Genomic DNA, 17500 nt, shown 5'->3' with positions numbered 1-17500 from the left:
CTCAGTACGGAGCCCCAGTGGACCTCTGGGCGCTGGGCTGTGTATTCGCCGAGTTACTCCATGGAAATCCTCTCTGGCCTGGACGCTCCGACGTCGACCAGCTCTACCTCATCAGACGCACTCTAGGTACACCGTGAGAAGGAGCAATGTATTGTCCAGGGTCACTTTAAAACAACAGCTGTTTGTTGTCTTTGCTTTAGTCTGTCTGCTACCTGTGATAACCTCCGTTCTGACCACATCAGGTGACCTGATCCCTCGTCACCAGCAAGTGTTCCGATCCAACGTGTTCTTCAGCGGAGTCAGTATCCCCGAGCCTGACACCACGGTACCTAACTATATATGTACAGTACCAGTCAACATTTTGGACTCACCTACTCATTCAAGGGTTTTTCTTTATTATTTTTTTCTATTTTCTACATTGCAGAATAATAGTGAAGACATCAAAACGTTGAAATAACAAATATGGAATCATGTAGTAACCAAACAAAGTGTTAAGCAAATCAAAATATATATGAGATTCTTCAAAGTAGCCACCTTTTGCCTTAATGACAGCTTTGCACACTTGGCATTCTCTCAACCATCTTCATGATGTAGTCACCTGGAATGCATTTTAATTAACAGGTGTGCCTTGTTAAGTTAATTTGTGGAATTTATTTTCTTCTTAATGCGTTTGAGCCAATCAGTTGTGTTGTGACAAGGTGGGGGGTATACAGAAGATGGCCCTATTTGGTTAAAGACCAAGTCCATATTATGGCAAGAACAGCTCAAATAAGCAAAGAGAAATGACAGTCCATCATTACTTTAAGACATGAAGGTCAGTCAATCCGGAAAATGTCAAGAACTTTGCAAGTTTCTTTAAGTGTTGTCGCAAAAACCATCAAGCGTTATGATGAAACTGGCTCTCATGAGGACCGCCACAGGAAAGGAAGACGCAGAGTTACCTCTGCTGGAGAGGATAAGTTCATTAGAGTTACCTGCCTCAGAAATTGCAGCCCAAATAAATGCTTCACAGAGTTCAAGTAACAGACACATCTCAACATGAACTGTTCAGAGGAGACTGTGTGAATCAGGCCTTCATGGTCGAATTGCTGCAAAGAAACCACTTCTAAAGGACACCAATAATAAGAAGAGACTTGTTTGGGCCTAGAAACACGAGCAATGGACATTAGACCGGTGGAAATCTATCCTTTGGTCTGAGTCCAAATGTTTGATTTTTGGTTCCAAGCACCATGTTTTTGTGAGACGCAAAGTAGGTGAACGGATGATCTCCGTGTGTGTGGTTCCCACCGAGAAGCAAGGAGGATGTGTGATGGTGTAGGGGGTGCTTTAATGGTGATACTGTCAGTGTTTTATTTAGAATTCAAGGCACACTTAACCAGCATGGATATTACAGCATTCTGCAGCGATATGCCAATCTATCTGCTTAGTGGGACTATCATTTGTTTTTCAAAAGGACAATGACCCAACACACCTCCAGGCTGTGTAAGGGCTATTTGACCAAGAAGGAGAGTGATGGAGTGCTGCATCAGATGACCTGGCCTCCACAATCACCTGACCTCAATGCAATTGAGATGTTTTGGGATGAGTCGGACCGCAGAGTGAAGGAAAAGCAGTCAACAAGTGCTCAGCATATGTGGGAACTCCTTCAAGACGGTTGGAAAAGCATTCCAGGTGAAGCTGCCAAGAGTTTGGCAAGCTCTCATCAAGGCAAAGGGTGGCTACTTTGAAGAATCTCAAATATCAAATATATTTAGATTTTTTTTTTACACTTTTTTGGTTACTGCTTGATTCCATATGTATAATTTCATAGTTTTGATGTCTTCGCTATTATTCTATAATGTAGAAAATAGTAAAAATAAAGAAAACCCTTGAATGAGTAGGTGTGTCCCAACTTTTGACTGGTACTGTATACTATAACTAACTATATTACTATTTCCCCTGGCCTAGCCAGACACTATGGTACCTAACTATAGATACTATACTATACTATACTATAACTAACAATTTTACTATTTCCCCTGGCCTAGCCAGACACTCTGGTACCTTACTATACTATACTAAACTATAGCTAACTGTGTTACTATATCGCATGGTCTAGCCAGACACCATGGTACCTAACTATATATACTATACTATAACTAACTATATTACTATATCACCTGGCCTAGCCAGACACTTCCGTACGGTACCAATGTTATCTAATTTTATATCAAGTCTATTATAACATCATATCACTGTCTGTTATAACATCATATCACTGTCTGTTGACAGTATAGTATTTTGCTTCATTATTCTCTGTTCTCTCTGTAGGAGCCCCTGGAGAAACGCTTCCATGGTGTATCCTCTCACGCTCTCACTGTCATGAAGGTCTGTGCTTTATACCTACCGTTAGTAATATACCTGGTGACTGACTGACTGTGTAAAGAAGAATGGCGCCGGAGGGAATGGTTGCCGTTGTACAGGCTCCTAACCAACTGGGCTGCTTGTTTTGCGTTGTTTGTAACTTATTTTGTACATAATGTCGTTGCTAACATCTCTTATAACCGAAAAGAGATCCTGTATATCAGAACAGCGATTACTCACCTCAACTGGACAAAGACATACGATCTTACAGTTTTTAATGAATCCGACGCAAAGGATATACTGCTTCTCTGAAACCAGTCCCAAATCCCCGTCATTCAGGTGTAGAAAAGATGGAAATACAGGGGGCGGAGATCGGGGTGCCTTGTGAGAATTTGTCGGCGAGTGGGTAACCCACCTCTACCATCTGTTCTATTGGCCAACGTGCAATCACTGGAGAATAAACTGGATGATCTCCGTTCGAGACTATCTTACCAACAGGACATTAAAAACTGTAATGTCGTATGTTTTGCCAAATCGTGGCTGAATGACAACACAAATACTATACAGTCGGGTGGGTTTTCAGCCAATACCTCAGACCTCCACAAGTCTGGTTCATCCTTGGGAGCAATTTCCAAATGCCTGAAGGTACCACGTTCATCTGTACAAACAATAGTATGCAAGTATAAACACCATGGGACCACGCAGTCGTCATACCGCTCAGGAAGGAGACGCGTTCTGTCTGCTAGAGATGAACGTACTTTGGTGCGAAAAGTGCAAATCAATCCCAGAACAACAGCAAAGGACTTTGTGAAGATGCTGGAGGAAACAGGTACAACAGTATCTATATCCACAGTAAAATGAGTCCTATATCGACATAACCTGAAAGGCTGCTCAGCAAGGAAGAAGCCACTGCTCCAAAACCGCCATTAAAAAAGCCAGACTACGGTTTGCAACTGTACATGGGGACAAAGATTGTACTTTTTGGAGAAATGTTCTCTGGTTTGATGAAACAAAAATAGAACTGTTTGGCCATAATGACCATCATTATGTTTGGAGGAAAAAGGGGGAGGCTTGCAAGCCAAAGAACACCATCCGTACTGTGAAACACTGGGGTGGTAGCATCATGTTGTGGGGGTGCTTTGCTGAAGGAGGGACTGGTGCACTTCACAAAATAGATGACATCATGATGAAAGAAAATTATGTGTAAATATTTAAGCAACATCTCAAGACATCAGTCAGGAAGTTAAAGCTTGGTCGTGAAGGGGTCTTCCAAATGGACAATGATCCCAAAGTTGTGGCAAAATGGCTTAAGGACAACAAAGTCAAGGTATTGGAGTGGCCATCACAAAGCCCTGATCTCAATCCCATAGAAAATGTGTGAGCAGAACTGAAAAAAGCGTGTGCGAGCAAGGAGGCCTACAAACCTGACTCAGTTACACCAGCTCTGTCAGGAGGAATGGGCCAAAATTCACCCAATTTATTGTGGGAAGCTTGTGGAAGCTTACCCGAAATGTTTGACCCAAGTTAAACAATTTAAAGGCAATGCTACCAAATACTAATTGAGTGTATGTAAACTTCTGACCCACTGGGAATGTGATGAAAGAAATAAAAGCTGAAAGAAATAATTCTCTATACTATAATTCTGACATTTCACATTCTTAAAATAAAGTGGTGATCCTAACAGACCTAAGACAGGGAATTTTTACCAGGTAAATGTCAGGAATTGTGAAATACTGAGTTTAAATGTATTTGGCTAAGGTGTATGTAAACTTCCGACTTCAACTGAACATGTTTTAAGCAGACCACCATAGTCCCTGCGGCCAAGAAAGTGAAGGTAACCTGCCTAGATGACTACAGCCCCGTAGCACTCACATCAGTAGCCATGAAGTGCTTTAAAAGGCAGGTCATGGCTCACATCCACACCATCATCCCGGAAATCCGAGACCCACTCCAATTCGCATACCGGCCCAACAGATCCACAGATGACGCAATCTCGATCGCACTCCAATCTCAATCGCACTCCACACTCCTCTTTTCCCAATACCATCGTGCCCTCAAAGCTCATCACTAAGCTAAGGACCCTTGGACTAAACACCTCCCTTTGCAACTTGATCCTGGACTTCCTGACGGGCCGCCACCAGGTGGCAAGGGTAGGCAACAACACATCTGCCATGCTGATCTTCAACACTGGGGCCCCTCAGGGGTGCGTGCTCAGTTCCCTCCTGTACTCCCTGTTCGCCCACAACTGCGTGGCCAAGCACGACCCCAGCACCATCATTAAGTTTGCTGATGGCACAACAGTGGTAGGCCTGATCACCGACAACGATGAGACAACTTATAGGGAGGAGGTCAGAGACCTAGCAGTGTGGTGCCAAGACAACAACCTCTCCCTCAACGTGAGCAAGACAAAGGAGCTGATCATGGACTACAGGAAAAGGAGGGCCGAACACGCCTCCATTAACATCGACGGGCCTGTAGTGGAGCGGGTCGACAGTTTCAAGTTCCTTGGTGTCCACATCACCAACAAACTATCATGGTCTAAACACACCAAGACAGTCGTGAAGAGGGCACGATAACACCTTTTCCCCCTCAGGAGACTGAAAAGATTTGGCATGGGTCCCCAGACTCTCAAAAAGTTCTACAGCTGCACCATCGAGAGCATCCTGACCGGTTGCATCACTGCCTGGTATGGCAACTGCTCGGCATTATCAGAGGAAGCCCCCCACCCCCTGCTGCTACTCGCTGTTTTTTATCTATCCGTAATCACTTTACCACTACCTACAGTACCAATCAAAAGTTTGGACACACCTACTCATTCAAGGGTTTTTCTTTGTTTTTACTATTTTCTCCATTGCAGAATAATAGTGAAGAAAAAAACTATGAAATAACACTTATGGAATGATGTAGTAACCCACATTTTATTAAACAAATCAAAATATATTTTATATTTGAGTTTCTTTGAAGTAGCCACCCTTTGCCTTGAGAGCTTTGCACACTCTTGGCATTCTCTCAACCAGCTTCACGAGGTAGTCACCTGAAATGCATTTAAATTAATATGTGTGCCTTGTTAGAAGTTAATTTGTGGAATTTCATTCCTTAATGCGTTTGAGCCAATCAGTTGTGACAAGGTGGGGGTGTTATACCGAAGATAGCTCTATTTGGTAAAAGACCAAGTCCATATTACGGCAATGACAGCTCAAGAGAAATGACAGTCCATCATTACTTTAAGACATGACGGTCAGTCAATCTAGAAAAGTTCAAGAACTTTGAAAGTTTCTTCAAGTGCAGACGCAAAAACCATCAAGCGCTATGATGACTGTCTCTCATGAGGACCGCCACAGGAAAGGAAGACCCAGAGTTACCTCTACTGCAGAGGATAAGTTCATTAGAGTTACCAGCCTCAGAAATTGCAGCCCAAATAAATGCTTTACAGAGTTCAAGTAACAGACACTTGGGTTTGATGAGTCCAAATTTGAGATTTTTGGTTCCAACCGCTGTATCTTTCTGAGATGCAAAGTAGTTGAACGGATGATCTCCGCATGTGTGGTTCCCACCGTGAAGCAAGGAGGAGGAGGTGTGGTTCCCACCGTGAAGCAAGGAGGAGGAGGTGTGATGGGGTGGGGGTGCTTTGCTGTTGACATTGTCAGTGATTATTTTTAAATCCTGGCACACTTAACCAGCATGTTTACCACAGCATTCTGCAGCGATACGTCATCCCATCTGGTTTGCGCTTAGTGGGACTATCATTTGTTTTTCAACAGGACAATGACCCAAAACACACCTCCAGGCTGTGTAAGGGCTATTTGACCAAGAAGGAGAGTGATGGAGTGCTGCATCAGATGACCTGGCCTCCACAATCCCCAGACCTCAACCCAATTGAGATGGTTTAGGTTGAGTTGGACGGCAGAGTGAAGGAAAAGCAGCCAACAAGTGCTCAGCATATGTGGGAACTCCGTTAAGACTGTTTTTAAAGCATTCCCGGTGAAGCTGGTTGAAAGAATGCTAAGTGTGTAAAACTGTCATCAATTCTGTACATGTGCAAATTACCTCGACTAACCTGTACCCCCGCACATTGACTCGGTACCAGTACCCCCCTGTATATAGCCTCTGTATTGTTATTTTATTGTGTTACTTTTTATTAAATTTTTTTCCTTTCGTTTATTTAGTAAATATTTTCTTAACTCTATTTCTTGAACTGCATTGTTGGTTAAGCATTTCATTGTTGTATGTGACAAATACATTTGATTTGATTTGATCTGACTGACTGATGGATGTATGGTTGTATTGATTAGTCATGCCTGGTGATGGACCCGTTGTTGCGTCTGTCCTGTGAGGAGCTGTTGGAGCTGCCATACTTTCAGGAAGAGGGCGGAGCCAGCTGGGGCCGCGAGGGGGATTGTCCCGGGAGACGCCATGACAACAAAAACTCCAGACGACGACAGGTCGGGGTAAGAGAAAGACAGGCTGGGATGAGAGACGGGCAGGCTGGGATGAGAGACAGACAGGTTGGGATGAGAGACAGACAGGTTGGGATGAGAGATGGACAGGCTGCGTTGAGAGACGGACAGACTGGGGTGAGAGACGGACAGACTGGGGTGAGAGACGGACAGACTGGGGTGAGAGACGGACAGACTGGGGTGAGAGACGGACAGACTGGGGTGAGAGACGGACAGACTGGGGTGAGAGACGGACAGACTGGGGTGAGAGGCGGACAGACTGGGGTGAGAGACGGACAGACTGGGGTGAGAGACGGACAGACTGGGGTGAGAGACGGACAGACTGGGGTGAGAGACGGACAGACTGGGGTGAGAGACGGACAGACTGGTGTGAAGGTTGTATGCTTAGGGCCAAGGGCTTTTCTCAACTGTCAACTCCAGAGTATTTTCTTGTGGCCCTATGTGTGCTAGCTAAGTGTCTACGTTTTGTGTATGTATCTTGTATTCTGAATGCGTTCCGGCATGTCGTCAGACATCAGCCGTTGAAGGAATGCTTCCTTTGAAATCACTGAATGCTGCTATACTACCTGTGTTGCGCTCGCGTCCAATGTCAGCGTCCAAGAATCACAGGGGTTCATTCTATCTTGTGAATTGAATTAATGAGAAAAAAAGTTTTGGGGTTGCATATGGCCTCCACTAGACCCCACTGGTTACGGCCTCCACTAGACCCCACTGGTTATGGCCTCCACTAGACCCCACTGGTTACGGCCTCCACTAGACCCCACTGGTTACGGCCTCCACTAGACCCCACTGGTTACGGCCTCCACTAGACACCACTGGTTACGGCCTCCACTAGACCCCACTGGTTACGGCCTCCACAAGACCCCACTGGTTACGGCCTCCACAAGCCCCACTGGTTACGGCCTCCACTAGACCCCACTGGTTAAGGCCTCCACTAGACCCCACTGGTTACGGCCTCCACAAGACCCCACCGGTTACGGCCTCCACAAGACCCCACTGGTTACGGCCTCCACTAGACCCCACTGGTTACGGCCTCCACTAGACCCCACTGGTTACGGCCTCCACTAGACCCCACCGGTTACGGCCTCCACAAGACCCCACCGGTTGCGGCCTCCACTAGACCCCACTGGTTACGGCCTCCACAAGACACCACCGGTTACGGCCTCCACTAGACCCCACTGGTTACGGCCTCCACTAGACCCCACTGGTTACGGCCTCCACAAGACCCCACTGGTTACGGCCTCCACTAGACCCCACTGGTTACGGCCTCCACTAGACCCCACTGGTTACGGCCTCCACTAGACCCCACCGGTTACGGCCTCCACAAGACCCCACCGGTTACGGCCTCCACTAGACCCCACTGGTTACGGCCTCCACAAGACACCACCGGTTACGGCCTCCACTAGACCCCACTGGTTACGGCCTCCACTAGACCCCACTGGTTACGGCCTCCACTAGACACCACTGGTTACGGCCTCCACTAGACCCCACTGGTTACGGCCTCCACTAGACCCCACTGGTTACGGCCTCCACTAGACCCCACTGGTTACGGCCTCCACTAGACCCCACTGGTTACGGCCTCCACTAGACCCCACTGGCTACGGCCTCCACTAGACACCACTGGTTACGTCCTCCACTAAACCCCACTGGTTACGGCCTCCACTAGACCCCACTGGTTACGGCCTCCACTAGACACCACTGGTTACGGCCTCCACTAGACCCCACTGGTTACGGCCTCCACTAGACCCCACTGGTTACGGCCTCCACTAGACCCCACTGGTTACGGCCTCCACTAGACCCCACTGGTTACGGCCTCCACTAGACCCCACTGGTTACGGCCTCCACTAGACCCCACTGGTTACGGCCTCCACTAGACCCCACTGGCTACGGCCTCCACTAGACACCACTGGTTACGTCCTCCACTAAACCCCACTGGTTACGGCCTCCACTAGACCCCACTGGTTACGGCCTCCACTAGACCCCACTGGTTACGGCCTCCACTAGACCCCACTGGTTTCGGCCTCCACTAGACCCCACTGGTTACGGCCTCCACTAGACCCCACTGGTTACGGCCTCCACTAGACCCCACTGGTTACGGCCTCCACTAGACCCCACCGGTTACGGCCTCCACTAGACCCCACCGGTTACGGCCTCCACAAGACCCCACCGGTTACGGCCTCCACAAGTCCCCACCGGTTACGGCCTCCACAAGACCCCACTGGTTACGGCCTCCACTAGACACCACTGGTTACGTCCTCCACTAGACCACACTGGTTACGGCCTCCACTAGACCCCACTGGTTACGGCCTCCACAAGACCCCACTGGTTACGGCCTCCACAAGACCCCACTGGTTACGGCCTCCACAAGACCCCACTGGCTACGGCCTCCACTAGACCCCACTGGTTACGGCCTCCACTAGACCCCACTGGTTACGGCCTCCACTAGACACCACTGGTTACGTCCTCCACTAGACCCCACTGGTTACGTCCTCCATTAGACCCCACTGGTTACGGCCTCCACTAGACACCACCGGTTACGGCCTCCACTAGACACCACCGGTTACGGCCTCCACTAGACACCACCGGTTATGGCCTCCACTAGACACCACCGGTTATGGCCTCCACTAGACACCGCCGGTTACGGTCTCCACTAGACACCGCCGGTTACGTCCTCCACTAGACACCACCGGTTACGGCCTCCACTAGACACCACCGGTTACGGCCTCCACTAGACACCACCGGTTATGGCCTCCACTAGACACCACTGGTTATGGCCTCCACTAGACACCACCGGTTATGGCCTCCACTAGACACAACTGGTTATGGCCTCCACTAGACACCGCCGGTTACGGCCTCCACTAGACACCACCGGTTACGGCCTCAACTAGACACCACCGGTTACGGCCTCCACTAGACCCCACCGGTTACGGCCTCCACAAGACCCCACCGGTTGCGGCCTCCACTAGACCCCACTGGTTACGGCCTCCACAAGACACCACCGGTTACGGCCTCCACTAGACCCCACTGGTTACGGCCTCCACTAGACCCCACTGGTTACGGCCTCCACAAGACCCCACTGGTTACGGCCTCCACTAGACCCCACTGGTTACGGCCTCCACTAGACCCCACTGGTTACGGCCTCAACTAGACCCCACCGGTTACGGCCTCCACAAGACCCCACCGGTTACGGCCTCCACTAGACCCCACTGGTTACGGCCTCCACAAGACACCACCGGTTACGGCCTCCACTAGACCCCACTGGTTACGGCCTCCACTAGACCCCACTGGTTACGGCCTCCACTAGACACCACTGGTTACGGCCTCCACTAGACCCCACTGGTTACGGCCTCCACTAGACCCCACTGGTTACGGCCTCCACTAGACCCCACTGGTTACGGCCTCCACTAGACCCCACTGGTTACGGCCTCCACTAGACCCCACTGGCTACGGCCTCCACTAGACACCACTGGTTACGTCCTCCACTAAACCCCACTGGTTACGGCCTCCACTAGACCCCACTGGTTACGGCCTCCACTAGACCCCACTGGTTACGGCCTCCAATAGACCCCACTGGTTATGGCCTCCACTAGACCCCACCGGTTACGGCCTCCACAAGACCCCACCGGTTACGGCCTCCACTAGACCCCACTGGTTACGGCCTCCACAAGACACCACCGGTTACGGCCTCCACTAGACCCCACTGGTTACGGCCTCCACTAGACCCCACTGGTTACGGCCTCCACAAGACCCCACTGGTTACGGCCTCCACTAGACCCCACTGGTTACGGCCTCCACTAGACCCCACCGGTTACGGCCTCCACAAGACCCCACCGGTTACGGCCTCCACTAGACCCCACTGGTTACGGCCTCCACAAGACACCACCGGTTACGGCCTCCACTAGACCCCACTGGTTACGGCCTCCACTAGACCCCACTGGTTACGGCCTCCACTAGACACCACTGGTTACGGCCTCCACTAGACCCCACTGGTTACGGCCTCCACTAGACCCCACTGGTTACGGCCTCCACTAGACCCCACTGGTTACGGCCTCCACTAGACCCCACTGGTTACGGCCTCCACTAGACCCCACTGGTTACGGCCTCCACTAGACCCCACTGGTTACGGCCTCCACTAGACCCCACTTTCTACGGCCTCCACTAGACACCACTGGTTACGTCCTCCACTAAACCCCACTGGTTACGGCCTCCACTAGACCCCACTGGTTACGGCCTCCACTAGACCCCACTGGTTACGGCCTCCAATAGACCCCACTGGTTACGGCCTCCACTAGACCCCACTGGTTACGGCCTCCACTAGACCCCACTGGTTACGGCCTCCACTAGACCCCACTGGTTACGGCCTCCACTAGACCCCACCGGTTACGGCCTCCACTAGACCCCACCGGTTACGGCCTCCACAAGACCCCACCGGTTACGGCCTCCACAAGACCCCACCGGTTACGGCCTCCACAAGACCCCACTGGTTACGGCCTCCACTAGACACCACTGGTTACGTCCTCCACTAGACCACACTGGTTACGGCCTCCACTAGACCCCACTGGTTACGGCCTCCACAAGACCCCACTGGTTACGGCCTCCACAAGACCCCACTGGTTACGGCCTCCACAAGACCCCACTGGCTACGGCCTCCACTAGACCCCACTGGTTACGGCCTCCACTAGACCCCACTGGTTACGGCCTCCACTAGACACCACTGGTTACGTCCTCCACTAGACCCCACTGGTTACGTCCTCCATTAGACCCCACTGGTTACGGCCTCCACTAGACACCACCGGTTACGGCCTCCACTAGACACCACCGGTTACGGCCTCCACTAGACACCACCGGTTATGGCCTCCACTAGACACCACCGGTTATGGCCTCCACTAGACACCGCCGGTTACGGTCTCCACTAGACACCGCCGGTTACGTCCTCCACTAGACACCACCGGTTACGGCCTCCACTAGACACCACCGGTTACGGCCTCCACTAGACACCACCGGTTATGGCCTCCACTAGACACCACCGGTTATGGCCTCCACTAGACACCACCGGTTATGGCCTCCACTAGACACAACTGGTTATGGCCTCCACTAGACACCGCCGGTTACGGCCTCCACTAGACACCGCCGGTTACGGCCTCCACTAGACACCGCCGGTTACGGTCTCCACTAGACACCGCCGGTTACGGTCTCCACTAGACACCGCCGGTTACGGTCTCCACTAGACACCGCCGGTTACGGTCTCCACTAGACACCGCCGGTTACGGTCTCCACTAGACACCGCCGGTTACGTCCTCCACTAGACACCACTGGTTATGGCCTCCACTAGACACCACTGGTTGTGTCCTCCACTAGACACCACCGGTTACGGTCTCAACTAGACACCACTGGTTATGGACTCCACCAGACACCACTGGTTACGGCCTCCACTAGACACCACCGGTTACGGCCTCAACTAGACACCACCGGCTACGGACTCCACTAGACACCACCGGTTACGTCCTCCACTAGACACCACTGGTTATGGCCTCCACTAGACACCACTGGTTATGGCCTCCACTAGACACCACCGGCTACGGCTTCCACTAGACACCACCGGCTACGTCTTCCACTAGACACCACCGGTTTTGTCCTCCACTAAAAACCACCGGTTTTGGCCTGTTTATGTCATTTTTCTTCTTATATATTTCGTATATATTTTTTACATTTTTAATTTCCATCTACGGATTGAACATACTCTCCTGCAACCCGCCTCACCCAATGTGGTATGGTTCTGCTATTTATTAAACCCCCATCAGCAGCTAGCCAGCTAACTAGCTACTAGCTAGTAGTCAGTTAGCCACTGCTAGCGGTCATCACCGTTAATTGGACATCTGCCAGCCTCAGCCCGGTCAATTCCTGCCAGTCTGCACAGCGCGATATCAACCCAGAGCGTACCATCTCCCGGCTAGCCGAAGAGATCCATCAGACAATTGCTGGGCTTCAATACCTATTTTTGTCAATTGGCCTGGACCCTTTGCTGCCGACACGGAGCCCTGCCGATCCATCACGACTGGTCTGCCTACGTAACCGTCCGAGGGGGTTTCAACAGGCTCTCCCGTTGCGACGTCCCCCTGACGCCCATCTGCTATCCTGCTACCCCCGGCCTGCTAGCTGTCGGAAACGACGTGCCTCCAACTCGCCTAGCTACTCACTGGACCCTATGATCACTCGGCTACACATGCCTCTCCCTAATGTCAATATGCCTTGTCTATTGCTGTTTTGGTTAGTGATTATTGTCTTATTTCACTGTAGAGCCTCCAGCCCTGCTCAATATGCCTTAGCTAGCCCTTTTGTTCCATCTCCCACACATGCGGTGACCTCACCTGTCTTAAATGGTGCCTCTAGAGACAAAACCTCTCATCGTCACTCAATGCCTAGGTTTACCTCCACTGTACTCACATCCTACCATACCCTTGTCTGTACATTATGCCTTGAATCTATTCTTCTGCACCCAGAAACCTGCTCCTTTTACTCTCTGTTCCGAACGCACTAGACAACCAGTTCTTTTAGCCTTTAGCTGTACCCTTATCCTACTCCTTCTCTGTTCCTCTGGTGATGTAGAGGTTAACCCAGGCCCTGCAGCCCCCAGCATCACTCCCATTCCCCAGGCGCTCTCATTTGTTGACTTCTGTAACCGTAAAAGCATTGGTTTCATGCATGTTAACATTAGAAGCCTTCTCCCTAAGTTTGTTTTATTTACTGCTTTAGCACACTCCGCCAACCCGGATGTCCTAGCCGTGTTTGAATCCTGTCATACTAGTTCTGTCATACTATCCAGGTCTGAGCCCAAATAATTTGAGCTTCTACTTTTAAAAATCCACCTTTCCAGAAACAAGTCTCTCACCGTTGTTATAGACCCCCCTCAGCCCCCAGCTGTGCCCTGGACACCATATGTGAATTGATTGCCCCCCATCTATCTTCAGAGTTCGTACTGTTAGGTGACCTAAACTGAGATATGCTTAATACCCCGGCCGTCCTACAATCTAAGCTAGATGCCCTCAATCTCACACAAATTATCAAGGAACCTACCAGGTACAATCAAAAGTGCTTTCCTCTCCATCTTAAATAAACATGCCCCATTCAAAAAATGTAGAACTAAGAACAGATATAGCCCTTGGTTCACCCCAGACTTGACTGCCCTTGACCAGCACAAAAACATCCTGTGGCGTTCTGCATTAGCATCAAATAGCCCCCGCGATATGCAACTTTTCAGGGAAGTCAGGAACCAATATACTCAGCCAGTTAGGAAAGCTAAGGCTAGCTTTTTGAAACAGAAATTTGCTTCCTGTAAGCACTAATTCCCAAAAGTTTTGGGACACTGTAAAGTCCATGGAGAATAAGAGCACCTCCTCCCAGCTGCCCACTGCACTGAGGATAGCAAACACTGTAACCACCGATAAATCTACGATAATCGGGAATTTCACAGCACACCCTGCAGAAACTTGCCCAAACCCCCTCGCTTCTCCTTCACCCAAATCCAGACAGCTGATGTTCTGATAGAGCTGCAAAATCTAGATCCCAACAAATCAGCCTGGCTAGACAATCTGCACCCTCTCTTTCTAAAATTATCCGCCAAAATTGTTGCAACCTCTATTACTAGCCTATTCAACCTGTCTGTCGTATCGTCTAACATCCCCAAAGATTGGAAAGCTGCCGCGGTCATCCCCCTCTTCAAAGGGGGAGACACTCTTGACCCAAACTGTTATAGACCTAAATCTACCCTGCTCTGCCTTTCTAAAATCTTCGACAGCCAAGTTAACAAACAGATCACCGACCATTTCGAATCCCACCGTACCTTCTCCACTATGTAATTTGGTTTCCGAGCTGGTCATGGGTGCACCTCAGCCACGCTCAATGTCCTAAACGATATCATAACCGCCATCGATAAAAGACAGTACTGTACAGCCATCTTCATCGACCTAGCCAAGGCTTGACTCTGTCAATCACCACATTCTTATCGGCAGACTCAATAGCCTTGGCTTCTCAAATGACTGCCTCGCCTGGTTCAACAACTACTTCTCAGATAGAGTTCAGTGTGTCAAATCGGAGGGCCTGCTGTCCGGAGCTCTGGCAGTCTCTATGGGGGTGCCACAGGGTTCAATTCTCGGACGGACTCTTTTCTCAGTATATATCAATGATGTTGCTCTTGCTGCTGGTGATTCTCTGATCCACCTTTAAGCAGACGACACCGTTCTGTATACACCTGGCCCTTCTTTGGACAATGCTAACAAACCTCCAAACGAGCTTCATACAACACTAATTCCATGGCCTCCAACTGCTTTTCAATGCTAGTACAACTAAGTGCATGTTCTTCAACCGATTGCTGCCCGCACCCTCCCGCCCGACTAGCATCACTACTCTGGACGGTTCTGACCTAGAATATGTGGACAACTGCAAATACCTAGGAGTCTGGTAAGACTGTAAACTCTCCTTCCAGACTCACATTCAGCATCTCCAATCCAAAATTAAATCTAGAATCGGCTTCCTATTTCACAACAAAGCCTCCTTCACTCATGCTGCCAAACATACCTTCATAAAACTGAATCGGCGATGTCATTTACAAAATAGCCCCTAACACCCTACTCAGCAAACTGGATGTAGTCTATCACAGTGCCATCCGTTTTGTCACCAAAGCCCCATATACTACCCACCACATCACGTTGGCTGGCCCTCACTACATATCCGTCGCCAAACCCACTGGCTCCAGGTCATCTATAAGTCTTTGCTAGGTAAAGCCCCGCCTTATCTCAGTTCACTGGTCACCATAGCAACACCCAACCGTAGCACGCGCTCCAGCAGGTATATCTGACTGGTCACCGCCAAAGCCAATTCTTAATTTGCCCGCCTTTCCTTCCAGTTCTCTGCTGCCAATGACTGGTACGAATTGCAAAAATCTCTGAAGCTGGAGTCTTATATCTCCCTCTCTAACTTTAAGCATCAGCTGTCAGAGCAGCTTACCGATCGCTGTACCTGTACACAGCCCATCTGTAAATAGCACACCCAACTACCTCATCCTCATATTATTACTTACCCTCTTGCTCTTTTGCACCCCAGTATCTCTACTTGCACATCATCATTTGCACATCTATCTCTCCAGTATTAATGCTCAATTGTAATTATTTTGCCTCTATAGCCTATTTATTGCCTACCTCCCTAATCTTCTACATTTGCACACACTGTATATAGATTTTTTTTCTTTTTTCTATTGTGTTATTGACTGTACGTTTGTTTATGTGTAACTCTGTGTTGTTTTTGTCGCACTGCTTTGCTTTATCTTGGCCAGGTCACAGTTGTAAATGAGAACTTGTTCTCAACTGGCCTATCTGGTTAAATAAAGGTGAAATAAAAACATTTAATAAAATATTGTACTCCACTAGACACCACTGGAAATAGATGATTGTTGAGTTGTTAGTGAAAAGCAGAGACCCAGCCAAGCAAATCGCAATGTTTAAAAATAGAATCACGGAAAAACTGTTTTTGAAAGCAAATGGCTATTGCTGTATAGAGATGACAATGAAAAGACTCCAATCAGCGGCCTCCCGGGTGGCGCAGTGGTCTAGGGCACTGCATTGCAGTGCTAGCTGCGCCACCAGAGTCTCTGGGTTCGCGCCCAGGCTCTGTCGCAGCCGGCCGCGACCGGGAGGTCCGTGGGGCGACGCACAATTGGGCTAGCGTCGTCCGGGTTAGGGAGGGTTTGGCCAGTAGGGATATCCTTGTCTCATCGCGCTCCAGCGACTCCTGTGGGTGGCCGGGCGCAGTGCGCGCTAACCAAGGGGGCCAGGTGCACGGTGTTTCCTCCGACACATTGGTGCGGCTGGCTTCCGGGTTGGAGGCGCGCTGTGTTAAGAAGCAGTGCGGCTTGATTGGGTTGTGCTTCGGAGGACGCGTGGCTTTCGACCTTTGTCTCTCCCGAGCCCGTACGGGAGTTGTAGCGATGAGACAAGATAGTAATTACTAGCGATTATATACCACGAAAATTGGGGAGAAAAGGGGATAAAAATTATTTTTTTTAAATTTAAAAAGAAAAAGAAAAGACTCCAATCTGTCTTTTAGTTTTATCAAAACGTTTGCCTATCTTATTGGCACCAGCGGAGAACATGGGCCATATCCCCGGTGCGTATCCACTGTCTTGATCACTGGGTCAGTGTCACTTTTGTTTGTTTTTGGACAATAACTTCCTCCTCCAGGTTAGATGGACTTCCTGTTGTATTTGTCTCCCCTTTTCGTAGGCAGATTTTATATGGATCAGATAATGTCATTTTTATTGATCTGTTTGACAGTGTTTAGCAGAGTACCCTGTAATTTCAACTATAGTAGAACTGCATGCAATGTGTTCTAAGGCCAACATTTTCCTGTTTGAAGAAAGGAGAAGAAAACTGGGGCCTATAGCCCTCAAACTCAACTCTGGACCATGAAACCAGTTCCACTGCATATTTTTCCCTTCTTTTTCCCCTCTAATCAGGGACTGATTTAGACCTGGGACACCGGGTGGGTGCAATTATTTATCAGATCATTTAAAAAAAATAATCAGTTCAAGGACATACTGTACATGTGGTGTATTAGAAACAATTATTGGTACCGTGATTGTCTTCAAAACATCATTTTTATTTTCACGAAGATTGACATTTCTCCATTCACTGTACTTCCTGTTGTCA

At 49.4% G+C, this 17500-nt stretch overlaps 1 protein-coding gene across 3 annotated transcripts in view; it reads left to right on the top strand.

The window, feature by feature from the left end:
• Positions 1-17500, top strand: part of LOC129831761 (cyclin-dependent kinase-like 1) — a 36834-nt gene that overhangs the window by 12766 nt on the left and 6568 nt on the right. For all 3 annotated transcript variants that reach the window (XM_055895186.1, XM_055895185.1, XM_055895184.1), the window contains 4 exons: positions 1-126; positions 243-325; positions 2311-2367; positions 6636-6791. The exon at positions 1-126 is cut by the window's left edge. In XM_055895186.1, the coding sequence (XP_055751161.1) occupies positions 1-126; positions 243-325; positions 2311-2367; positions 6636-6791 (422 nt within the window). The remainder of the gene's footprint in view (positions 127-242; positions 326-2310; positions 2368-6635; positions 6792-17500) is intronic.

The sequence above is a fragment of the Salvelinus fontinalis genome, chromosome 33 (assembly GCF_029448725.1).
Source record: "Salvelinus fontinalis isolate EN_2023a chromosome 33, ASM2944872v1, whole genome shotgun sequence".
Classification (NCBI taxonomy): Eukaryota; Metazoa; Chordata; class Actinopteri; order Salmoniformes; family Salmonidae; genus Salvelinus; species Salvelinus fontinalis.
The sequence above is the reverse complement of the archived record's forward strand: the minus strand, read 5'-3'. Positions and strand labels throughout refer to the sequence as shown.